The sequence below is a fragment of the Artibeus jamaicensis genome, unplaced genomic scaffold (genome assembly GCF_021234435.1).
Source record: "Artibeus jamaicensis isolate MK-2021 breed Jamaican fruit bat unplaced genomic scaffold, CSHL_Jam_final contig_452, whole genome shotgun sequence".
Classification (NCBI taxonomy): domain Eukaryota; kingdom Metazoa; phylum Chordata; class Mammalia; order Chiroptera; family Phyllostomidae; genus Artibeus; species Artibeus jamaicensis.
This window is the reverse complement of record NW_026521837.1, coordinates 6771079-6796717: the sequence shown is the minus strand read 5'-3', so window position 1 is coordinate 6796717 and position 25639 is coordinate 6771079. Positions and strand designations below refer to the sequence as shown.

At 40.1% G+C, this 25639-nt stretch overlaps 2 protein-coding genes across 8 annotated transcripts in view; one reads left to right on the top strand and one right to left on the bottom strand.

Moving 5' to 3' along the window:
- Positions 1-1754: 1754 nt before the first annotated feature.
- On the bottom strand, positions 1755-5118 carry TIGD2 (tigger transposable element derived 2). Its single transcript, XM_037141814.2, has 2 exons — positions 4785-5118; positions 1755-4606 (listed from the first exon to the last, which is right to left on the bottom strand). The coding sequence occupies exon 2, from the start codon at positions 3686-3688 to the stop codon at positions 2111-2113; it is 1578 nt and encodes a 525-aa protein (XP_036997709.1). The 5' UTR covers positions 3689-4606; positions 4785-5118; the 3' UTR covers positions 1755-2110.
- A 201-nt stretch (positions 5119-5319) lies between these two features.
- The window catches only part of FAM13A (family with sequence similarity 13 member A), a 291012-nt gene continuing 270692 nt past the window's right edge, over positions 5320-25639 (top strand). For 3 of the 7 annotated variants that reach the window (XM_053666329.1, XM_053666330.1, XM_053666327.1), the window contains exon 1: positions 14363-14586. In XM_053666329.1, the coding sequence (XP_053522304.1) occupies positions 14482-14586 (105 nt within the window). In that variant the 5' untranslated portion in view covers positions 14363-14481. Of the gene's footprint in view, positions 5595-14360; positions 14587-14608; positions 14702-25639 lie in introns of those variants that run through there. The other 4 variants (XM_053666331.1, XM_053666328.1, XM_053666326.1 and 1 more) reach the window with 4 other exon arrangements.

The following is a 25639-nucleotide window of genomic DNA, read 5'->3' as shown; positions in this document are numbered from 1 at the left end:
TCAATGGTAATCAATTGCCAGAATTTGTGGCTATCTTCTTTAAGGTGCACACAAGTCAAGTGAAAGCACAGTATTTCTGTGCTTCTCAAACTAGGATACATACAAGGAGCATGTGGTAACCTAAGATAACACAATTCATCTTCCTAGAGAATATAATTCATCAAGTATAATACCTGGATGTGGAGGACTGTATTACAATTATGAATTAGTTTACTACATTTGTGATAAAACACTGCATCGAATCACTTCAATGTCATGACTAAAGGAAATTTGAGAAGTTTTTGAAAAAAAGCAAAAAGCTCTGTGAAAAGCAAAGCAATATTTAAATATAGGCATACCTTATTTATTGAGCTTCATTTTACTGTGCTTCACAGATTTTGTATTCTGTTTTTACAAACTGAAGGCAGAACCCTCCACCAGCAAAAACACTACATTGCAATCCACTTTATTGTGATACTCACTTTATGGTGTTGGTCTGGAACCAAATTCACAGTATCTCTGAGGTATGCTTATATATGGCTGGGACTAATTACTATGACCAGGGTCTCCTGTGACACTTCATTTGCTTTGATTTTCTACTGATTCATGTGTTAGTTTAGTTTGATAAAATATTTCAAGTGTCCTACTGTTACCTATAAAGGTACACTGTTACTTAAGTGAATTATGCCAATATTAATAACATAAATTTTTTAATGAACAAAGCAATATCTATTTATTTATTAGCAGGAGCAAAGAAATTACAATTCCATTCCCATTTTTTATAATTCAACCTAAGATGTCTTACACATACCTGCATACCACACTGTACCTAGTGGTAGGTGGTCATGAAGTGATACTTAACATTTCACTCTCCACTGCAATAAATATTACTGTATTTCAACCGAAACTATTTGTATCTCTTTAATCTCATGTCCATCTCTAAATGGTTTTCCTAATGCAGCAACGGCATGGCTGAGTCACACACTAGATCTGTTCAGCACACTTCTGAAACTCAGTACAGTAGCTAACACTCAAAGGGGACTTAATTCTGAGTCAGGACCTGATCTAAACCCATGTTACTTAAAATCTATATATTAACTCATTTACGCCTCACAAAACCTCTCTAGGACAGGTATTCCTATTTTACAGAGAGATTAAGTAACTTGCCCACGGTCACATGGCTGTTCTACAGTGCCGTTCTCATATTCTATTTAATGTCAGCCCATTGTTCATGGGATGGTTCCACAAAGTACCTGATGCTTATATTCTCAGTATTTCTCACAGAAAAAAACAGGCTGAAAGAAAAATGACATACTTTATAAGCTTAGAAGTATTACATAAATATCAAATGGCTTATTAAAGAGAAAAACCATTGACATCTATACTAATAAAAGAGCAAAATGACAGATAATAAAAGTTTAACCCTCCCTTACCTCTTCTAATCGTAATGGTTTGGGAACTGAAATCTATTTTTTTTTTTGGAACACGGATGGCATTCTTTCTGTTAGGAAGATAGAATAAAAGTGAAATGTAAGCCCTAGGGACATCTTAACCTATTTCTTCTTCTTTCATTATAGTCAGAGATGGCCAATCTGAATTGCTGAGTGCCATATACTCTTAGTATAGAAGACTTTATACTGTTTTCCTTTAGTTTGCTGTTTTCACAGTAAAATACTTTAAGCGTAATCTTGGCTGATTTCTAAAATTTTCAGCAGGTTGGAAAATCATAGAAACGGAAAGTTACTTCCAACATATTTCAATTTGGAAACTGAAGCTCATAGAAAGTCATAAAAATCAATTTAATTTAGATTTATTGATTGCCTATAGTGTGCATGGTCCTCTATTAGACACAGCGAAATTCAGGCACAAAACAGACACAAGAGCCCTGGCTTCAGGAACCTTATGATCTAATTGCTATAATACAGATTAGAAACAAAGACAGACAAGTTACATGTCAATGCTCACTTACTAGAATTGACATTAATGAGCAGTAATTTATCCAAAATAGCATCTTAGTCCTAAAATTATTTATAAAATTTGGCCTTGAAATCCATAGCACTTCAAGCAAGATAAGCTCTGCTGCAGATAGAGTCATGAAGATTCAAATACACTGAAACCCTTACGAGCATTATTAATGATTTTTGTTATTTTGGATCTTCTGTTTTCTTCTTATTATTGTTCGAAGCCTCCGTAATACCAGTTTATCAGACAGAAGCATGTCATCTTGTTGTTCTAGATAATCCAGTAAATTTTCAGTCCATTCAAGTGCTGCTTTATGGCTAATGTGCTTCTCTGGATTCATTTCTGTTTTTCTAGTTTTGTTAGCAGGCCTTTGCTCGGCAGGCTTGGACTGGTCCTCAGCACCTTCACTGTCAGTTAGCACCTGACAGCTTGAGTTATTACTCTGAGAGTCAAACCACTGATCAATATTCTCAATATTAACATGTTCACAGTCTTCTGTATTCTGTAAAACTGTCGCCAAATTAGCTGCTAAAATGGCTCCTTCATCAATGTTCATACCTGAATTCTCTTCATTTCCAGGGAAAAGTTTTTTCCAAGCTTTGGTTATGGTACTTGATTTTACCATGTTCCAAGCTCTTGATACTTCATAAATTGCATCCAATACTGTCAAGTTCTTCCAAAACATTTTTGGATCAATTCCTTCATCCATGTATTTCTGGAGAAGCCCTGCTCGGTAGTATCTTTTTACCGTGGCTAGAATTCCCTGGCTCATAGGTTGAATCAGACTTGTGACATTTGGTGGCAGATATTTGACAATTATTCTACCATCATCTGAACTCAACAATTCTTCATTTGGATGTGCTGGAGGAAAATCCAAAAGCAGCACTGCTTTTTCTAGAAGCCCCTTGGATTTCAAATGCTTTTGTACCTGTGGCACAAAGTATTTTTCAAACCACTGTCTGAAAACAGAATATTCTATCCATGCACTTTTTTGACTGAAATAAGTGACAGGAAGGTTTGAAAGGTCAGCTCCTTTGAACGCACGGGGTTTTTTCGCCTTTCCCACAACACAAAGATTAAGTTTGTGTAAACCTGTGGCATTTGCACAACACATAATAATGATTCTCTCTCTGCTTGACCTATAACCAGAAGTACTTTGCTCAGGTTCAAGAACTAATGTCCTGGGAGGTAAACATTTCCAGAACAATCCAGTTTGATCAGCACCATAAATTTGCTCTGGTTGTAGATTCTCTCTTTCAACAAATTCCTGAAAGTTACCACAAAATTCACTGGCAGCAGTTTCATCTCCTTTTAATTTTGTTCCTTTACCAGCAGCCTTGGGAATACCATGGCGCTGCTTAAATCGAGTTAGCCAGCCAGATGATGCATTAAAATCACCTTCCATCCCTAGAGCATCAAAAAAGAATTTGGCTTGCTTTGCACAAATTGTTCCAGACACTGGAATTCCATCTGTTTTCTGTTGGTTAAACCACTCTATCATAACTCTATCAAGTTCCTCATATGTTGATGACTTCATAGATTTACGTTTGGATACCCCGCTTGTAGGATCTGAACTGTTTGCATAGTTTATTATCCTTTCTTTGTTCTTTTTAATATCCCGAACTGTGGATTCACCAATTCCATACACCACAGAAAGTTTTTTGAAAGAGATGCCCTCCTCAAGTTTCTTAATAATGTCAAGCTTGTCCTTAATTGTCAATACCACACGCTTACGTTTCCCCAACATTATAATGTCCAATATTTTAGGCAATTACTAGAACAAGATATTTAACAACTTAGACTTAAACACAATGAGATTAGAAAAGGGGATTTTAAAGTCCCTCCTGCCCCCTAGGGCCTAGATGGATAGTGTGCTGGCCAATTTCCAGGCAAGGCCTCTGTGACTTTCACTTTGCTGTTTTAAAACTTACAAATTCCTTCAACAAGAACTAGCTCCTTCTATCTTTCTTCCTTCTCATTCAGTTTAAGGTCTTTTCATGAACTACAATTTCAGTGGAGACTGCACCCAATACTGTACCAGTAAGGTCTCAAAAACAGTCTTATTGCATACTCAATTCTTCATGCCACCATTACAGGTGAAGTTATTTGCTTAAGGACTAAGGTTCAGTTGGGAGTATTTTGAGAAATGTGCTGGAGAATAAAGAGTTTAACAGAGAACTTGCATACCTGACATATAGGAAAATATACTAGGAAAACCCATTCCCTGACTGTTCCCTTTCAGGAAGCGCATTGTATGGAATGCTGCCTCTTCCGGACAAGGGATATTACAGGTTATGCCAAGTGAGTAGTTATGGCAATCATAAGCAAGCAAGGTAAAGTAGGCTGGATAGAAGTGAGCGGTGCAAATAAGGCGAAAGTGGACAAGCAGAAAACTTTGTACGTTAACAGACACAAACTCATACCTAATGTATTTAACAACTGGAAAGGAAAAAGGGTAGACAATAAGTGGTGTTACATGATTTAAGAAAACATAACAAAACTTCACTGGTGGAAATCAGGACTCATGGTAGAGGGTATGGGGTGGAAGGCTCAGTGGTGATGTTATACAATAATCCTGGTGGAGGATGATCCTCGATGGGCCAACAGAAGTACTGCAGTCCCTTTGGGGGGGGGGGGCTGTAGAGGTACTCGGAGCCTCCGAAACCTAAAGGAAAATACCAAAAACATTTTTTTTCAATATCAGGGTCTGTGGCATTACCCACACCTATCCTTAAACTATGTTGAAAAAATTAACGTTTCCTATCAATGCGATGGCTAAATATGACAAATAATGCTTTTAGTCGTTATCTGAAGTGACAGAGAGCGGGACCTGAATTGCCTACCTCCTGAAATTAAGAGATCAGAGTGAAGTCGTGTAAGCGAGGGCCTCTCCCTGAAGGGCGAGCTCTGGAGCGCGGGACGTCTTCGCTCACGCGGAGGGAGCCCGGGTTCGTCCGTGGACGCTGGTGACCGGGTGTCACCGCCGCAGCCAGCCGGCGAGCGAGCTGCTGCTCGGCCCAGAGGACGCCAGTCCGCGGGCGGGGGGCATCGCTCTCCGTCTGCCTGCGCTGCGGCCAGTCCACCCCAAGAGCAAATGGAGTCTCTGGAGGGGACGTTGACACTGGTCGCAGCGGCAGCCTGGAGCGAGCGTCGCCGCCGGAGCCGGAAGGCGGGGGATTAGGGTGCACGCGCGCGCCCCCGCAGGAACGTTTGTCGGCGAGCGGGCGGGGCCAGCGCGGGCGAGCGCGCGCGGCCCGGGGGCGGGGTCGCTGGCGAGCGGGTGCTGGTGGGGGGGCGGGGCCGGCGGAAGAGGGAACGTAGGTGCCACGAAGGTTTTGCTAATGGCTCGGCTGCTCCAGCCCGCCGACTGACTCACGGACCAACAGGGGGCGGTACTGGCTCACCCTATTTGGACCCTTCTCCCAGTGTCCTGGCTCTGAAAGTGAGGCTTCGTCAATGTCCAGGTGGGATAAAATTTGCACCGTCCAGAGGGCTCGCGAGAAAAGTGAGCATCCTCAGGTGCCAGGAGCCGACAGCAAATGGAAAGGGCAGGAGCACGTGGACGGTGTTTACAAATAGCGGCCCTGGCGTTTGCGCCTCCTAGCGCTCGCCGGCCCGCACTGGACGAGCTGGAGAAAGGATCTTGAGCCATGGTAGGAGCTAGTGGACACGACTACCGGCTGAGGGAAGGAAGGCTGGCTGTTGGTGGGGACTGGGTTCTGGAAAGGAGCTGGGGCTTACATTCTGCACGTCCCACCCGACGCAGTCCTGGGAGCTGGGGTGCAGCAGGTGTTGTGAGGGCGGGGGGTGGAAGGAGAGGGCAAACTGGCTCTGAGTCTCTCTTTCTTTGGTGAGATGCTCAACAGTTGAAGCTACATTCCCTGTAGAAGTAGATCTTGTACAAAACCGACCACACGTGGGAGAGGTGTGAGCTTGGAGGTTCCGTGAATTTCCTGCCGCCCCTTTTACTCCTCTTGCTTCTCAGTAGTAACGATTGAATTGCAGTTTGACAAAGAGTCCCTTGAGCTGTTTCAAACGTTTGGAGATAGTATATGTTTTTATTTTGGCATTTTAAATGAAGCGCATGCCATGCCGGCACCGGTGCCCTAATAACTGCCGCTGCCGTGAGTGCCTGGTCGCCACTCCCGGACTCGGTTGCCTGCTGGGCCCTCTGAGCCGTCCCAGGAGAAGGAAGCGGCTACCCTTACATCCAGCGGCACCCGTTTACCGGGAAAATGCGGTTCGCTTTTTTTCTTTTCTGTATACCTTGAAGAGTGGAAAAGTTTCGGTTAAGTTTCTCCAGTATCAGAACGTAAATGACTAACCATTCTCGTTAACACCATAGCATAATACTTCGTCATTTAATTGCAAAGACTATATTGTTGCTAGACTGTTTAAAAAGGGAACTGACTTGAGCTTTCATACTACAGAAAAGAGATGTCGATTCTAAGCTTTGTAACTATTTAACTCCCCCCGCCCAAATTGCTCAATTGCCTTCCTCAAAATCGTAGCTTTCCTCTATTACGCATGATGGAAAAATATTTGATAGTCTAGCAATGCTGTGAAGTTTTAAGTGGTTTTTGACAAATGTTTTTTTCCGGGAGGCGAATCTTTCTCTCCCTCCTCCCCATACCAACCGGACAGTTTCTGCAGTGTTGGTTGACTATTTTGGCTGAAATACAACCTCATACTAGTTTTAAATCACTTTTAAAAGTTTGCCTCTTCTCCTTGATATTTACAAGAAGTGTGAAAACATTTGTATTTGATACAATCCACTGTATCACCATCACAAGGGAAGAGCTGCAGTTTACTGACTGCCAACCAAAAATGTGGCCTATGACCAGATGTTAGCAGCCTAGCTTTGTCCCTACTCCTCCAGCCTACTGGATATTTAATATATATATTAAATATACATATTAATTTATATATTTAAGTTAATATATCATGCTCAACAGTTGAAGCATGGGACCTTCTGGTCCCATGATATTTAAATAACATAACCTGCTCTTTATCTCTATCTGCCAATATCTTTGAGGTTTAATTTTCTTGCAGATATCACTTGCATTGTTTCTCTGTTTTTGCTGAATTTTCCAGCTTGCTGGTATCTTATCTCTTCTAGCTTGTTCCCTTCTCATTACCTTCTGTCCACTCAAATCTGGAGCACAGCCCACATCCTTCGATTTCCTCAAAACACCGCTTCACACAAGGCAGTTGTGTTTGACAGATGCTTCATAAGACTTTACCCAAGGCAGCTGTGTCTTTTCAAAAGATAGTTTTACTCAACAGACTTTTTCCTTTTTCTTGGAGGGAGGAATTGCAATATGACAGATTTATATTAGAGTGCAAGAGTAGGGGGACCTTAAAATAGAATTTGGGGCATATTTCTTTTGTTAAGAGACTGGCTGGCCACAATGAACTGGTCAGTTTCTCTCTTTGGGTGACAGTCTCTCCCCAGCATTTTCCAATATCTGGGTCCCCTTTCTCCTTTCCTTTCAGCTGCTTGTGAAATCTTAAGATTCTTTTTACTTTATTACACAGAGAAATTTTGTATTCTTTATCTTTCTTCGAACTGTCCTTTACCATTTGCTGTGGTTTATTCTCTAATCAAAAGACATTTCACTCCTTGGGCAATTTTGCCACTAGCATGTCTTTCCTTCTTTCTTAATTCTGGCAACAACAGTATAAGGTAGATGATACTTCTGTTTTGTATACAAGAAAACAAAGCCTAAAAAAGTATATGAAGTTGTTAAATGTAGGTGGCAGAATGAGATTTGAGCCAAGTCAGTCTTTAAAATACCGTGCTCTGCTCACGCTATCATAAGCAAGGCATTTAACTTAAAGACATGAAAGAATAAAAAGTATATGATGATTATTTACATGTGATTAAAATTGCCATTTATTAAAATGGAATTTTGGCATTAACCTACCAAAAAGTCATTCTAACACTGAGAGCACAGTGTTTATCAGACTAAAGCATGAGTATTTGGTTTATTGAAATGTGGGTTTTCTGAAAACTACTCCCAATCAACTGAAAGTAGCTTATGCTTCTCATTGTTATAAGCTCTAAATTCCCTTTTCTGCTGAGATAATATCAAAACAAGTATATGATGTGGCCTCACTTCCACTAATATTTTTTTATTCACAATAGTTTCATAATAGAATAGGACGTCTCTTGGTAAATTCTTTATTGTAAAAGAATCACTTCTGTTTTGCTTTTGGAGTTCCATTTACTTGAAAATCAGTGGTTTTCACAAAAACCATTAACTGTCACCTACTTTAAAGGACACATTTTTGAGGAGCATTTTCCAACTAAAATATTTTTGTCTTTGGGATGTGTTTATGTATTTTAGGGCAAACAGGATATGAAATCGTTGTCATCAGTAAAATCAAAGCTTATTTTTTTGAAGTCTTCTTGAACTGCAAAGGAGATGATTACTTTGTTGTAGACAACAGCCCCAAATATTCATTTTTAATATTAAAAATTCCCTTTTGAAATGGTAAAGGTAGGAACACTTTTCCACTTACAAGTTTCTAGACACAAGCAAAATATCAGATTACTCATTAGAAAACTCCATATATATATTTTTTATTAAATTTTATTTAGTTACTTTTCAAGTACAATTTTTTTTTAATCTATTTCTCCTATCCCACCCCACCCCCCCGCCCGGTCTCCCCCCTCCCTCCCATTCCCCCCCCCCCCAGTCCTCATCTCTGTGTCTTTCATACTTGTTCCTCAAAATCCCTCCCCCTTTTTCCCCTTAAGTTCCCTTCAAGTTCCCTTCCCTCTCCCCTCTGGTCGCTGCCCACTTGTTCTCTATTTCAGCGTCTTTGTTTTTATTCTGTTTGCCTGTTTGTTTTATTCTTTAGCTTCCTGTCAAAGGTGAGATCATATGGTATTTGTCCTTCAATGCCTGGCCTATTTCACTCAGCATAAAGAAAACCCCATATATTTTTTTAAAAATTTAACATGATATTGGAAGAGAGCGAGGTCTTATATTCTTGAGTCATACAAATGTCCAGTAGGGGAGTTTTAAACTTGTTTTCTTTGTTTCCTTGGTGGCTGGGAGTAGGTTTTCAGTTAAATGGCCACATAAACAAAGATAAAATTGAGTTCTTAGGAGAACTCAGTTTAATAGGGTTGAAAAAATAAAAATGACTGTTGGAAATGTTTAAGAAAAAGTTAGACTTTTGTTCCTGAAAAACATGGATAAAAGTGGAAGAGAACAGTGAATCGCTGGTTGATGTCAACAGCGTGGGTGGGAAACTTGACATTTATATGCCTGCCTTACTTTTCCAAACCTGCCCAGTGTCCAGCTGTTCTCTGAAGGACCCCACAGTTCCACCAGTTTGGTCAGAGTCCGCTGCGTGTCGGGCCACTCATTCTGACAATCCCCAGCACGTGCAGCATTGCACTTTCAGGCTCTACGTGCTTTCGCGGTAGCTCGGAAAGTCCTCTCCTTCTCTGTCAATCTCTGTAGCCTTCAAGTTCTAGTTTGTCCAGAAAGCTGCATTTCTCAAGGTTGCTCCTCAGACCTGATGGGTCAGAATTACCTGGGTCCAACGTACTGATTCCGGAGTGCATTCAAGGAATGAAACCCAGTGATCTCTCAACTGATTCCAACACACTAAAGTTTGAAAACTATAGTATCTTGACCACCATTTTGAATATGAGATTGCTTCCTCATAATGTATTTCTTTGGAAGGGAATTTTTCATTTTACTCCTCCCTCCTTCTTTATAAATTATATGCCGTCTTTGAAGGAAAATGTGAAATGCAGAAAAGGAAAATAATAATACCAATATTCAGTAGTAACTACTCTTAACATTTTGGTGTGTATCCATTGTCTTTTTTTTGTATCAATGTAATTATATCGTATGTGTATACAATGAGAACATGAAGTTGAAACACACATAACTTTATACATGCTTTTTTAACAACATAGTATAAATATTTTATGATATTATTGATTCCCATCAGCCAAATATCAGCAGGTTGTGAAAACTGGGCTTACTACTACAGCAAGGGAGATCAAGACCTCGAAAAACCATGGAGGGAATCAGGCGGAACTTATTATAAGATTTGGGTAATGTGATTTTAGCAAGGCTTAAAGAAAGTGAAGAGTCTCCTCTGGATTGGGTGCTGTCAGAAAGCAGGGATAGTTTGGCTTTTGGGTATCTTAATGTTTTTCTAGAAAGCTATCAGAATAGAGAGGCTAGAGTTATCACTGGAGCAGAAGCAGTAGCCACTGCTGTTAGCCAAGAGAGAGCGATGCTCGGTCAGTTTTGAGGTTGGCAGCATTCTGCCCTCCGTCCATCCTTGTGAGTCTTTATTCGGGCAGCGTTATGGAATGACCCTGTGTTTGTCTTGGTTCACCACAGTCATGTAGAGCCCTCTTCTAATATCCATGAATTATTTGCATTTGTCAGGGTAACATCATGCCTACATTGGTCAAAGCTTTCAACATATTCTCAGAAGACCTAGGATTCAAAAAAAGTTTAAATAATCATCGATAGATTAGCTCATTCAGCCTTTAAGTGATCCCCAATTTATCTGGGTAAACACATCTTGATGCAATTCTGCCTTAGTAAGACTCTCTTATGCTTTAGGAAGACGGTTATTAACACCTGGCTCCAGTGCATCTAGATTTAAAAGGCCTCATAACAGTGTTTCTCAAGCTGAGCTTTGATCAGTTTTGGAGCTTTCAGTCTCCCAAAAAGAAATCCCATACCATTAGCAGTCACTCCCATTCCCCACCACCTTCTCTCCTGTTTTCCAGCTCTTGGCAACCACTTGTCTGTATAGATTTGTGTACTCTGGGCATTTCATATCAGTGGAATCATATGATAAATATCCTTTGTGACCAGCTTATTTTATTTTTAGTGACTGATTTCTAGTGTTTGCCTAGAACCGAGTGCAACCTTCTGCTCACACATGTTCTATTTCCCAACTAATTAATTCCTTCTGTTAGCCAAGTAACCATATAATACACAGTATAAACTTGGACAATGGTTTTTAAGACCACTTAAAATATTTATATCAAACTTACTTATAAAACACTAGCGTAAAAATTATATTTCTTTAAAGCTCCCTTTGTCAAAGATATAATCACTTAAGTAGTACAATTTTCTAAATGAAAAATGGGAAAGAAGGAAGTCCTACCTTTCGTGACAGCATGGATGGAATTGGAGAGCATTGTGCTAAGTGAAATAAGCCAGGCAGTGAAAGAGAGATACCATATGATCTCACGTGTAAGAGGAACCTAATGAACAAAACAAACAAATGAGCAAAATAGAACCAGAGACATGAAAACAAGGAATAAACTGACAGTGATTAGAGGGGGAAGGGGAATGGGATGGCAGGGGAAAGAAGGGGAAGGGTCTGATCAACAAACAGGTATCAATGACCCATGGACATGAACAAAAGCATGGGGATTGACTGTGGGAGAGGGGGCACAGAGCAGGGGAGAGCAAAGGGGTGTAGAGGGAATTGGGACAACTATAACAGAACAACAACAATAAAATATACAAATTTTAGAAAAATAGAAATAAGTGAAAATGAGAAAGCATTCAGAATTCCATAAGAAGAGAGACAAAGCCTCAAGTTTCTGGTGGTTCTAGATTTACCCAGCAGATTAATTTGAAGACCGAATCACCACTGCTGGTGTCTCAAGGTTGTTTTCAGGGTGTGGGGCTCGTGGAAGAAAATTCACATGCTAGAGGAAGACAGAACTCCCTTGGTAGGGAGACATTTCCTGTTGTTACTTAGGACGTGGTGGCCCAGAAAATCCCCTGGTGGAGTGAGTGTTTTGGAGTGGTCCACACATACTTTCTCAGGCCCTCACCTCATGAACTGGCCCACAGGGCTGTGCATGGGAGTTGAGGTGGAGGGATGAGGCCTGGATTCCCACAGAGAGTGGTGGCGCGTGAAGAGATCTTCCTGATGAAGGTGGACTCTGGTGGTCCTGCATTCTTAGGGTCCTGGTGGAGGGGGTCCTTCTGAAACTCACGCAAAAACCTTTGCTGTTACCTTCTGTTAGACTCAACTTTCCCAGAACACTTTTAAGAGTGAAAGAACACTATTAATGATCACAGCAAGTCAACAAGTATAAATTGGAAGTTTCCCAGGCAGACTGTAGTTTAAATACCCTATTTTATTAAGCACTGCTTCAGTGCCCAGGAAAACAGACTTGAGAATCATCCTTTATGCTTCTCTTATCTGGAGCAGCCTTATCTGTAAAGTCAGTTACCAGTTTTGTGAGTTCTTTCTACAGAATTCATGTGACTCGTCTTGAATTTAGGTAGTAAAAGACATCTTCATCTCCACTGGATTATTGTAAACAAGGTCCACTTATCTGTAATAAGTCTCCTTCACATTCTAGCACATTCTAGTCAAACTTCCAGATTAATTCATCACTAGTTTATTAAGCTGTTCATTCTGCTTAAGAACCTGGACGGGTTCCTGATTGTTTGAGGCCCAGCTTAGACTTCTTATTTTGCTGTTTAACCCCCATCGCTTTTCCTGCTGATGTCTGTCTCTGTGCTCGTCACATGGGCCCATTGGAATGCCCTCTCCTTCCGTATCCACGGCTTCTTGCAGCTCTAGCTCCAGCCACTTCCACTCGTCACGTTTCTTCCTGTCTTCTAATTTTCAAATGCTAAGGGCACACATTTCAAATTTGATTAAGCAATTTAGTGTATTGTATTTGCTAACCGAAGGATTAAGATTCAAGTGCTTGCCCTGGACCTGTAGCTCAGCTGGTTAGAGAGTCATCTCAATATGCCCAGGTTGTGAGTTCCATCCCCAGTCAGGGCACATGCAAGAATCAACCAATGAATGCATCAATAAGTGGAACAGCAGGTTGATGTCTGTCTGTCTCTCTTTCCCTCCCTTCCCCCACTTCCTTCTCCTCTAATACTAATAAATATTCTTATTATAAAAATTTCTTAAATGACTCAAGTGCTCTCAGGGGCCAGGAGTTGATCCTAAAGTACTTGTGTTGATTGCTAAACAATAGTAATTCCAACCCAGGTACATGGCCTTTAAAAATTACTATGCAGATCAGACAAAATGGCCAAACAGTATCTTTGCAAGATTTTCACATTGTGTCCAATTTTTTTTGTACATGTACTTCCTAGCTCAAGTGATAAACCATTCATCCATAATCCCCCTTAGCCATAATTCTTAGAATGGTAGTAGGTACCTATTGTGCATTGTATGAGACTTGTGAAATTAAAAAGTTAAATGATGGCTTTAGCAAACTTATTGGGGAAATAACTAAAACTGTATTCAAAAGAAAATGCAGCAGTTCTCTTGGTTCCTAAGCCTGAGGTCGAGGTGATCATTACAGATGTTAGTGCTTCCTATTCCACGTCAGCCTGGGATTGTGTTTTTTTGCCTTTGGAAGCAGAGCCTGCGCAGTGTTTTGTGTGCACGTATAGAAGAAAAACGTGCTTTGTCCCCTGGCTTGCTCAACACAATGTGCTACCTTGCCTCTGCTTGGGTAGTGTTGGTTGGTTGGCTACAGATACGCAAGGAGTATTAGATTTGAGGGGATGTATTGAAATGGGAGCTGATGTTAGTTTTCCCTTTTCCTACCACCTCCTCCCCTTAAGATGCAACTTATTATTTCTTTGTTATTGTGGCAAATAAGTCTTTTAAAGTTGGGTCAACTGAAACCTCGCATGTAGTATTTAGTCAGCATTGTCTTAAGTGTGCCAGTAAAAATTTGACATAAAACTGACGATAAAAAATAAAAACATAACAGTTTCCTTCTGGCTTACATGAAGTGGATATTATAGCTGTCAGTTCAAATATTTGAACTTAGAACATCTGCCTGATTTTCTAATGATGCAGCATGTGGAATAGGAAGTTACTGAGAGAGGCTAATTTCCCAGACTGTAAATCACATACATAGAATATGGATGTCTAAAAACATGTTGGTTAATGTTTCTCACCAGTATATGTTAATAAGATTATTTGAAAATAATTAGAAGCAATAAGTAACAGCGACATAAAGTAGAGCATTTTCACTTAGGACAATTCTCATAGAATAGAATGAAGAAAATTTTGATAGACTTTAACTGGTTTCTAGGGGGCAGCAGAAGTGAAAACTGCCTCAAAAAAGTGGTGAATATTCCTGTAGATTGGATCCTGAGTGTAAATATGTGATTTTTTTTTTAGAAACGAGTAGTGATGAGGAAGCAAGTTGGTGTCTTTGCTCTCTGCACTGTTAGTTCTTGCCATGAATACTACTAGCTGATCAGCATTTTCTGAACAGAAGGAGCATGTGTGTGTGGCATCCAGCAGGTCAGGTTTAAGAAAAAGATGTCAGCGACTTAAGACCCATGTCACATGACTCCCTCTCCTTGCCAATACTAGACGCTGTGGATCAGATTTCAACTCCAGGCAGTCCTCGCCGCTCCTGTGGGTTTAACCGAGTAAGAAACAAAACCACTCTTCTGAAAATGTTAGAAGCTGCTCTCGGCTTCCCATAGCCTGGGGATTTGGGAGCTGGTTTTCAAATCAAAGCATCTCCACTGAATGGAATTTCAGTATTTTGCTGTCATTTTGATGATTTCATCTGGCCTTCATCAGTTCTACAAGACACTTTCTTCGAGGATGGGGGCAGGAGCCCTCGGCATCTGCGTGAGTACAGGCCGCCCCGTCTTCCTCCAGCACGAGCCCGAAGGGCCCTGGAGAGGCCTCTGTCCTCCTGGGTTTGCTGAGATGTTTGTGCGACTTCGTTTTTCCTTCCTAGGAGGTGGGGGCAGATTTGTTACTCAAATTTATTTCTATTCAAGTGGACATTAAGTAGTATTCGGGGCGTTCAGCATGTTTGCCTACTTTCCTTTCCAAACAAGGTGAAGGAGAATTGCAGCTGAGTTTATTGGGTTAAGTCAGCTTGATTTAATGTAGAGCACTCCTAGCGTTTGAGACTGTCTTGTTCCCAAAGAGTTAAATATGAATTCTCAGTTGTAGTTACTGGAAAAATCTTGTGGCTAGACTGAGAAAGATTCAATATAATCATAATATGTTACCTCTCAGTATGTTTATGATATCTTTGTATTCACATTCTTGTTTTCATTTACTAATTCTGGAATTTCTTCTGTTTTAGCATGGTTGCTGAAAGTGGTGGTGAAAAAGCATGGTTGAGAAATGTTTGTGACTCTTAATGTAGAAACTTCTGGTTGTTGATCATCAACAAATAACACTGATATAAATTCCATAGGGAAAATGTGTATATTTCTAGGGCTGAAATTCATGAATTTCAAAGGCAATTGTTTTGGTGCTTATACACAACCTTTTGCAATAACCAAGTATTGTCAATTATATGCTGTAATTAAAACTTTTATTTCAATATATGGAAAATTCATAAATATATGTACTTATATTTGAAGTTGGCAGTGTATTCCAAGGGAGAATTTTATGTCTTCAGAGGTGCTAAGTGAGAAGTACCTTGCTCTTTGTCCCCTTAATTGCCCCTTTGTGTTTCGTCACATTTAGGTCAGATTTCTTTTTTAAAAAGATTTCAGGAAAACCTGCAATTTGTTCTGGGTTGTGATGGCATCCTAAAACATCCAGAAATATCCAGGCAAATTTTGACCTACAGGCCCTGAATGGTCACCAGGTGGTGTACAAGCCCCACAGATTGAGTTTTTTTAGTAAAACTGCTGGGGAACTCCCACGTGTCCACACTCAGGATTCCTCAGGCTGTGTGGTCAGTCCGCCAGCCAGTCTGCTTCTCTCCCTTTTAGTCCTGAGGCTTGAGCGTCCAGGTATCCAGCTGGTTATCTTTATATCACTTCAATGTGTTCCCTTTGAAGTCTGACTTATTTTTATGTATAAAATACTAAGCTTTTACTACAGACACACATCTGCATTTTTCCAGCTTTGTAAAAGAAATACTTGAGAATCAGAAATGTGTGGAGTGAGTTAGCATGAGATGTGCAGTCATTTCTGGTTGTTTGATCAGATCCGTATTTCTTGCCCTCTCATGTACATTGATGTTACCTTGCCTGAACACACTGACCCGTGTATGAAACTCTATGCTTCCCTTCATTTATATCCAAAGCATGTGCAAAATTTCATTTAAGGTTCACATTAAAATCATACTATTTAAGAGATGATTCACTTTGATATGATTGGTATTAGTGTCCCAGTTTTACTGTAGGAGGAATTGCAACATAGTATTTATGTAAAAAGATAAGTTATTGGAGAGTAAAAAACTTGTTTTGAAATGTGGCAGAAAAGTGAACTAAGTGACACATACATGCATGTGGGCTGATGTACTTTTCTGAGTTTGGGACTTTTCTGCTCAGTAAACATATCTTATATGTAGCAGCTTCTCAGGTATACTGCTCAAGACAGTCTTCACACAGAATAATAGACTATCAAGTATGTGTAGAGTGTTCGTGTGTACTTACAGATTCTTGAAGTGGGACCCAGACTGGTTTAAAGGTATTTCCTATATCCATTGACTAACCAGCTTCTTCATTTCTTTTGTTCTCCTCATTTCCTATATTGGTAGTGCTGTCAGTAAAACTGTGGTGGGCTCACCCAATTTACTTACGCCTACATTGCTACTCATGTACAAAAAAAGAGGTGGGTTTTTTACTGTGAAATCTCTCTTTTTTTCCCCCTTAGTAAATCACTGAGAGGCAGGCAGAACTGGAAATGATACTTGCTAGTTAATGTTATCTTAGTCTCTTCTAGTGTGAAATGTCACTTCTGGGGCAACTGAACTCTCTCAGGTGAATTCTGAGTCTTTCAGGTTCCCTGCCCCCCCTGCTATTTTGTCCAGGGTAGCATCTGGGCATTTAGAGGACATGCGGGTGAGAGTGAGGAGGTAGCATATTCTGGCGAATAAAGAATGAGGGGACTTAGAATGCACGTGTGTAGGTTCTTAGAATAAGCTTTTTCTGTTTGTAGGCAAGTTCAGGTATCATATCTGTGACTAATGAAGTTGCAGTGAGTTCCTCTGGGTATTATCAGAGCCCAGTTTCCACCCATCCTGACTTAGTGCCAAGTCTTGCTGGAGCTGGAAACAATTCCAAGGCTTTCAGGCTCTATAGCCTTTGTCCCTAACTTGGGCACCTCCCCTCCTGTCGAGTTACCACGTGGTACCATCATCTACCTTACATGTACCTCACAGTGCAGGCAGGAGCTATGGTTACAGTACACAAAGGCTCACTCACCATGATCAAGTGATACACTCTTGATGCTGATTTATTGAATAGATTTAAAACAAAATACAAAGGAAAGGAGGGGAAAAGATGGAGTATGTTTACCTACTTAGAGTTGAAGTGGGAAGAAAGGACCACATTCCCAGCACCCTGTGGTACATGGTGTTCATCTCTCCTGTCTGAATGGAAACAAGAAATTATATATATCCCAGGTGTTGCTAGCATCTAATCTACCCAGTTAAAAAGTGGGCAAAGCTTGTAAACAGAAAGAGCACACATTGGAAATACAAGTGCAAATAAACATGAAACTTGTTCACTCTCATTTACGATTACAAATATTGACAAGTTAAAACAATTTAACACCAAGGGATGATGAGAGAATGGGAAACAGGCACCGTCACATGCTGTCAATCAAGCTGTGAACCCCTGAAGCATCTTCGTAGGGCAGTGTGGCAATATATCAAAATTTATCATTTATATACCTGCCAACCTAGCAAACTCATCTCTAGGAATTTGTCTTCCAAGTACTTGTAGAGTTATGTAAAAATGTTTGCAGGAATATGCATTGCTGAATTATTTGTAATAAATAGCAAGAACTGTAAATCTAAATGTTAGTACTATTGGGTATATCAGTTATAGTATCTCTATGTGATGTAATATTAAATAGCTGTAAGTGCCAATATGGAAAGATCTCCAAATAGATCAAGTAGCAAAAACAAAGTACAAAAAGATGCAATAGTATAGTTCTATTTGCTTTTCAAAAAAAGAGAATATGTGCATATATACTTAATTAGGCATAGAAAATTTCTGCAACAAAATGAGAGCTTTTAAGCTGGGATAGGACGACGTTTCATTTTAAAGTCTTGAGTGTGTTGTATGAGTTTAATCAAATTCATGTGTTATTTTGTTACATTCAAAGTAAAAATAGAGACTGCTCAAAGAACAGAGAAAGGTAGCTCTGTCTAGAAATAAGATTGGTTTAAAATCATAAAGGCAATGACTATTAAGTTTTAATGTTAAGAACTTTCACAGAAGCATGTTGAAATATATAAATTATTTGAACTTGTTTAATATGTAAAAGGAAACAGACTTTTCCTCCAAATTTCACAGGACAGACCTAGAGCCAGGTAGAATGTAATGAAACAGTTTCAACACAGTAGAAAGAAGTGTCTAAAGATTCTGGTATCTAAAAAATTGAGCTGGTGGTCTAATGAGATGATCAGTGCCCATGACCAAAAGTGAGACAGAGAAGGCTGAATGGTCATAGGTCCACTTGGCAGCCTGTCATGGAATTAGAATGGTAAGGTGAGATGTTCTTGTAATGTTCATGTTCCAACATTCTCTAATTGTGTGCTTCCTCAAATTTGTAGCTCTCGGTCCGTTTTATTATTCTTTTTAATTAAGACTTAGACATTTAAAACACACATTGCTCCCCCAGCCCCCTGACTTGCTTCAATTAGGGCTTCCTTTACTTAGAGGATTTGAGGATTAGCCAAAAGCGAAGGTAGGGTGCTGCGATGTTAGTAATAGAGCTAGAATGAGGGAAGGTGGGAGAACATTTTAATTGATAAGTGGAGTCTTCTTATTAGCTTATAAACAGCGGAGGTTTTTCTAAATGATGTAATTAGGAATATTACTTCAGGATTGCTAACTGGTTACTGCATTTCATCATATAAAATTGTATAAATTACTTAAAATTATATGATGGAACTCAGGCAAATGGTTCTTTCTAGGAAAAATGTTTGTAGACAGTAACAGTGGAAAAGATGTGCTAAAAGAAAAATAGTTGTTATAAAATTGTTTTATAATCAGTTAATTTACTTTTGGTTTTAATTTCTAGAGATTCTCTTAATATTAAAAAAACTAGTTTTTGTGAAAATGTAAATAAATGATCTCAGATATTTTTAGTTTTGCAGTCTATACTGTAAATTATAGAGGCCTGCAAATACTTATATGCAGCATTAGTTTTAAGCACATTTGAGTTTTCTGAAGTGACACAGTTTAGTCTTAATTTTTGCAAAAACAAAATGTTTAACACTGTAGCTCTTGACTGTATTAGGTCTTGAGTGTTAGATAAGTCTTTGTAAGTTTTTTAAAAACTCCTGTTTTTGACTTATTTTCTGCTTAAATTTGTTGAGAAACAATAGTAATAATAGGGCTTTCAAGATTATTTTTCAAATTTGATTCATAGCAACCTCCTGCAAAATGGTTCTCTCCTGTTCAAATACTTCTTGGCTCTACCAAGACTGCTAACAATGATAAACAAAAAGCTTAACATTAGTGACATTAAGAGTTGTCCCCGGGGACTTCCGCCAAGATGGAGGCATAGGTGGATGTGCCGTGCCTTCTCACACAACCAAGTTTAGAGACAACTAAATATTAGCAACAGAAAACACAGCCAGAACACGGAAAATTGAACTTTTCGGAAGTCCGGTAACAACAAATTCTTCAGCCTGACCGGTAAGGGGCGAAACCAGCGGCTGGGGAAGCGGGATTGCACAGGAGGACTCGGTCAGACGGACTCAGGCCCTGAATCCAGACGCACGGAATCCAGGCGCAGGGTTGGACCTAGTGAGCGACCCAGCGAGCCACCAGGCGAGCGACCACGGGGGAGACAGCGGGGGAGCGGTGCTGCGTGTTGACTGTGGTCGCGCAGGTGGACAGGCGAGGGAGTGGGCGGTTGGACCAGGGCCCCGCGGGTCCCCTCGGCTAGCGGCAGTGGAGGGCGCCGCCATTTCCCTGCTCTGACCCCACCTCCACATACAGCATCATAACCCAGGGACTCTGAGTGGCCCATCCCAGGTGAACCACCTAAGATGCTAATCCTCACCCAGCTGTGAGAAACAGCAGAGGGGGTCGCCATTTCCCCGCTCTGACCACGCCCCCACATATATGGACCTAGGAGTCCAAGCCACCGCTTCTCACACTTAAAGGGCCAGAACAGACCAAAAATGTCGCAAGTTCTCAAAGCCCCAGAGCCCATGGATCTAAGCGATGAAGAAATAGCAAAACTCTCAGACGCACAGTTTAAAACACTGGTGATCAGGATCCTCACAGAATTGGTTGATTATACCGACAAATTAGACAAATATATGAAGGCGAAACTAATTGAAATGAATGGAATTGCACAGGACACCAATAGCAATGAAAAGGAAACTGGGACTCAAATCAATGGAGTGGACCAGAAGAAAGCAAATAATGGCCAAACAGAAGAGTCAAGAAGCAAGCATTCAAAGAAATGAGAGTCTTAGGAATCTCCAGGACATCTTTAAACGCTCCAATATCCGAATTATAGGGGTACCAGAAGGGGGAAAGGAACAGCCACCAGTGGAAAACTTATTTGAACAAATAATAAAGGAGAATTTCCCCAAACTGGCAAAGGAAATAGACTTCCAAGAAGTCCAGGAAGCTCAGAGAGTCCCAAAGAAGTTGGACCCAAGAAAGAAGACACCAAGGCACATCATAATTACATTAGCCAAAATTAAAATGAAGGAGAGAATCCTAGAAGCAGCAAGAGCTAAGGGGACAGTCACCTACAAAGGAGTCCTCATCAGACTGTCAGCGGATTTCTCAAAAGAGACCTTACAGGCAAGAAGGGGCTGGAAAGAGGTATTCCAAGTCATGAAATCCAAAGACCTACAACCAAGATTGTTCTATCCAGCAAAACTTTCATTTAGAATGGAAGGACAGATAAGGTGCTTCTCAGATAAGATCAAATTCAAGGAGTTCATCATCACCAAGCCCTTATTATATGAAATGTTAAAGGGACTTATCTAAGAAAAAGAAGTTAAAGAAACATGAACAGTGAAAGGACAACAAACTCACAGTTATTAACAACCACACCTAAAACAAAAGCAAACTAAAAGGACAGCTAGATCAGGAGTGGAAACATAGAAATGAAGATCTCAAGGAGGGTTAGCAACAGGGGAGTGGGAGGAGGAGAAGGGGGGAGAAGGTACAGAAAATAAGTAGCATAGACAGTAGATAGAAAATAGATGGGGGGGCAAGAATAGTATGGGAAATATAGAATCTAAAGGAATTGAGACACATGGTCATAAACTAAAGGGGGGTAATGGTGGGAATGGGAGGGTAGGGTGGAGGGGAATGAAGGGGGGAATATAACAACTGTACCAGCATAATCAATAAAAAAATTAAAAAAAAAAAAGAGTTGTCCCCTTTTCTCCAAATAACCAAGTACCTATAAGCACATGAATGTTTCTGGGCTTTCAGGTTTTTTACATGTAAGTGTAACCACAGTGGTAACTTAAAGTGGCCCATTCCAGAACTTATTTCCTCTAGATTCGCGGAAGAGGGACAAGGTGTGTGTGTGATAATGAAGAATGTGCAATGTTTCTAAAAGCAGATTAAATCAGTATATTCTTTCTGCTGACACAAATAGTTTTATTTAGCAAAAAAAATTCTTTTCTGTTTTTAACAGCTCTTTTGAATTGCAATTTACATGCCATAAAATACTCATTGACAGTTTTCGTCCATTATTTCTTCAAACCAGTTCTCGATCCCTTGCTCGCTCTCTCTTCTCTTCTCTTCTCTTTCTGGTACCCCAGTAATGCAGGTGTTGTTACTCCTATAATGCTTCATGTTGTCTTAAAGGTCCCTTAAGCTATCCTCATTCTTTTTATTTATTTATTTATTTTTTTGCTGCTCTGATTGGGTATTTTTTTCTACTTTGTTTTTCAAGTCACTGATTTGATCCTTTGCTTCATCCAACTTACTATTTATTCCTTCAAGTGTATTCTCCATTTCAGATATTGTATTCTTCACTTCTGACTGGTCCTTTTTTTATGGTTTCTATGTCCTTTTTCATGCTGTTGAACATCCTTATAATCATTACTTTGAACTCTATATCTGATAAATTGCCTGCCTGCATTTCATTTAACTCTTTTTCTGGAGATTTCTCCTGTTCTTTCCTTAGGGGTCTGTTTCTTTGTCTCCCCATTTTGGCTGCATATTTGTGCTTGTATGTATTAGATAGATCTACTGTGACTTCCAGTCTTCACTGGTTGCCCTTATGTAATAGGCATATTCTGCAGGGTCCAGTGGTGCAGTCTCCTTGATCACTTGAGCCAGATGCTCTAGGAATGTCCTTTGGGTAGGTTGTGTGGAGCCTCCTGTTGTCATTGAGCCTCGATTACTATTGGCCCATTCATGCACAGGGTCGACCCTGAGGCTGGCTGACTGTGAGGCTCAACCCCCCACCGGAGCATGTTAGCTGCTGTGCACATGCTGATCACACATAATCAGGCACTTACCCTCCCTGCGTGTGCCCAGGCCTCTAAACCCTAACTAAGGCAGCTGACGCCTCAACAGCTCCAGGGGGTGGGGCAAGAGGGATTCCTTATTGCCTTTCCCCATGCTGATGCCTGAGGGAGGGGAGTGCTCCGCGTCAGAAAGATGGCATCTGTAGGATGGGAGAGGGACGCAGAACAGGGATCCTGGCAGAGCTGTCTCCCCAGGGCCACAAACCCCAGACTCTCTTCATATGACTCCAGTGCACTCTGGCTTCTCTCCACTGGAGCCCAGGGTGAGTGGACCCAGATGAAATTTTGTGCATTGGTCCTTTGAGAGGGTGCCTGTCTCTCCAGAGAACTCCCATATCTTGTTTGTGGACAGAAACCTTGCTGCTTTTCACAGCCAGATATTATGTGGGCACCTCTGCCCAGTTCTGGTGCTCTGGGCGGGGGACCCTGGCTTAAGGTTTAGATCCCACGCTTCTCAGGGGGGAACCCCCTGCAGCTGAGACATCCTTCCAGAACCTCTGCCACCACCCGTGGGACCAAGGTCAACCTTTTTTGTCTCTGCACTTCCTACACTCTCAGTGTGACTTATTTTGTAAATCTTGGTTCACAGATACTTATTGAATTAGTATTTTTGTTTCCATTAGTAAATTACCTAGAAGTGGAATTGCTAGATCATATAGTAGTTCTATTTTTACTTTTTTTTAAGAACTACCATACTGTTTTTATAGTGGCTGCACCAGTTTACATTGCTACCAACAGTGCACGAAGGTTTCATTTTCTTCATATCCATGCCAACATTTGGTATTTCTTGTCTTTTTGAAAATAGCCATTCAGGAAGTGTGAGGTGACATCTCAGTTGCAGATGTAATTTGTATGTCCCTGATGATTAGTAATGTTGAAGACCTTTTTATGTACCCAGTGGACATCTCTATGTCCTATTTGGAAAAATGTCTATTCAGATCCTCTGCCCATTTTTAATCAGGAGTTTTTCGTTTGCTTGCGTTTGTTTTTTTTGCATGCTATGGAATTGTATGAGTTTGTATGTATTTTGGCTGTTAACCCCATATCAGATACATGATTTGCAAATATGTTCTCTCATTCAGTGGGTTGCCTTTTCATTTTGCTGGTTTCCTTTGCTGTGCAGAAGTTTTTAGTTTGATGTACTCACATTTATTTATTTTTTATTTTGTTGACTTTGCTTTTGGTGTTGAATCCCAAAAGCCATTGCCAAGATTAATGTCAGGGAGTCTACTGCCTATATTTTCATCTAGGAGTTTAATGGTTTTAGGTCTTACATTCTTGTCTTTAAATAATTTTTGAGTTAAATTTTGTAAATAATGTAAGATGGTAGTCTGGTTTCAGTCTTTTTGCATGCAGTTGTCCAGTTTTTCTCTTATTATTTATTTAAGAGACTGTCCTTTACCTATTGTATATTCTTGACTCTTTTGCCGTAAATTACTTGACATATATGTGTGGGTTTATTTCTGGGCTCTTTATTCTGTTCTATTGATCTAAGTGTGTGTTTTCATGCCAGTTCTATACTGTTTAGATTATAATAGCTTTGTAATGTAGTTTGAAGCCAGGGCATGTGATGACTCCAGCTTTGTTCATCTTTCTCAAGATTTCTTTGGTTCCCCAGGGTATTTTATGGTTCCATGCAAATTTTAGGATTATTTTATTTCTTTGAAAAATGCCATTAGGATTTTGGTAGGGATTGCACTGAACTTGTATGTTGCTCTGGGTAGTTGACATTTTAGCCTAATCAATGTTTCTGATCCATGAGCATGGATTATCTGCCCATTTATTTGTCCTCTTCATGATCTTAGTCTAAAAATATGTTTCCAAGTTAAGAACCATTATTTAGACTACAGTGCACATAGATAATAATAGAAAGTACATAATATTTGTATTGGGGTAACTAATAAGTTGTCAAAAAAGTATTTTGAGTGTTAATGAGCTAGGTTTGGAAAAATTGATTTATAGGATGCTTCAGATTTTCTTGACTTAACAATACATTCAGTAAACAATTGTTGCCATTCTGATAGCATTATTGGAAAATGTGATTTTCCCCCCCTGCTCATGTAAAAGAAGTCCATAAATAGGTATTTCAGGCAGACTTTGGGATGTCATCAGGGTGCAAATTACCCCCTACCCACCACTCCCCACCACCTCGCCCCGACGCCTGTGTTTATCTATTTTACTGTCCTTAGATCCTAGGTTCTACTTTCTGGGTTGCTACACAGTTACAAGGTATCTATTGGGCATTACATCTGTGGCCTAAACAGAAAGTGGGACAGGGAACAGACTGAGTTGGTCTCCCTTTTAAGGAGTTTTTCTGGTGGTCTAAACACCTTCCATTTCTATCTTATTGGCAAAATTTAGTTATATGACCATCTGTATCTACAAGAACATGATGCAAGGGAAGTGGTATATTTTAACTGGGTGCTTTGCTTCCCACCCTCTCAAACAACATCAGAGTTCTGTTAGTAAGAAAGAAAAAAATTACCCATCATATTACCTCTGTACATAGATATGTACGTGCATAGATAGTTTGTGTTTGAAATATTTTAGGGTATTTGAAGACATGACACTGCCCCCACTTATATGTACCTTATAACAAGCACACACTGCAGCTGGAAGTGAGCTCTTACAGTGTTGTTACACCTAAAAGCATGAACAATAATTCCACCTAATAACCAACACCTATGCAAACTTCCCCAATCATCCCCAAAACACAAGGACTTTTTGTTTGTTTTTTAACCAGAAACCAGTGGAGATTTCTGTGTTATACTTGCAGTTTATGTATTTTAATTTTTTAAAAGCTACAGTCTTTTCCTCATGACATTGATGTTTTGAAAAGTCTGGGCCAGTTGTCTGTTAGAAAGTCTCCCATTCTGGATTTGTCTGATTGTTTCTTCATGGTCTCTTTTACTTAACTATTTTAGCTCATGTACTTCCTGTAAACTGTAAATTAGATTCAGAGGCCAGATTAGCTTCAGCTTAAACATTTGTGGCAGGAATACTTTATAAATGTATAAAGTATTCTGCCCGTGTTCTGCATCTTGCATTACATCGTAGCACATAATGTAAACTCTTGTGTGGTTAGTGATGATAACCTTATCTTTTGAGTAAATTGTGAGATCACTCAGGCAGTTGACAGCTAGCCGGTCAACTGTCAGGGTGACCTCTGATGCTGTGAAAAATCCTGTTCTCCAACAAACTTGCACTTGATTCTTAGTATTGAGTGATAACCATGAT

Excerpts from the sequence above, each read along its gene's own strand:
- TIGD2 (XM_037141814.2), bottom strand. The coding sequence starts at position 3,688 with ATGTTGGGGAAACGTAAGCGTGTGGTATTGACAATTAAGGACAAGCTT.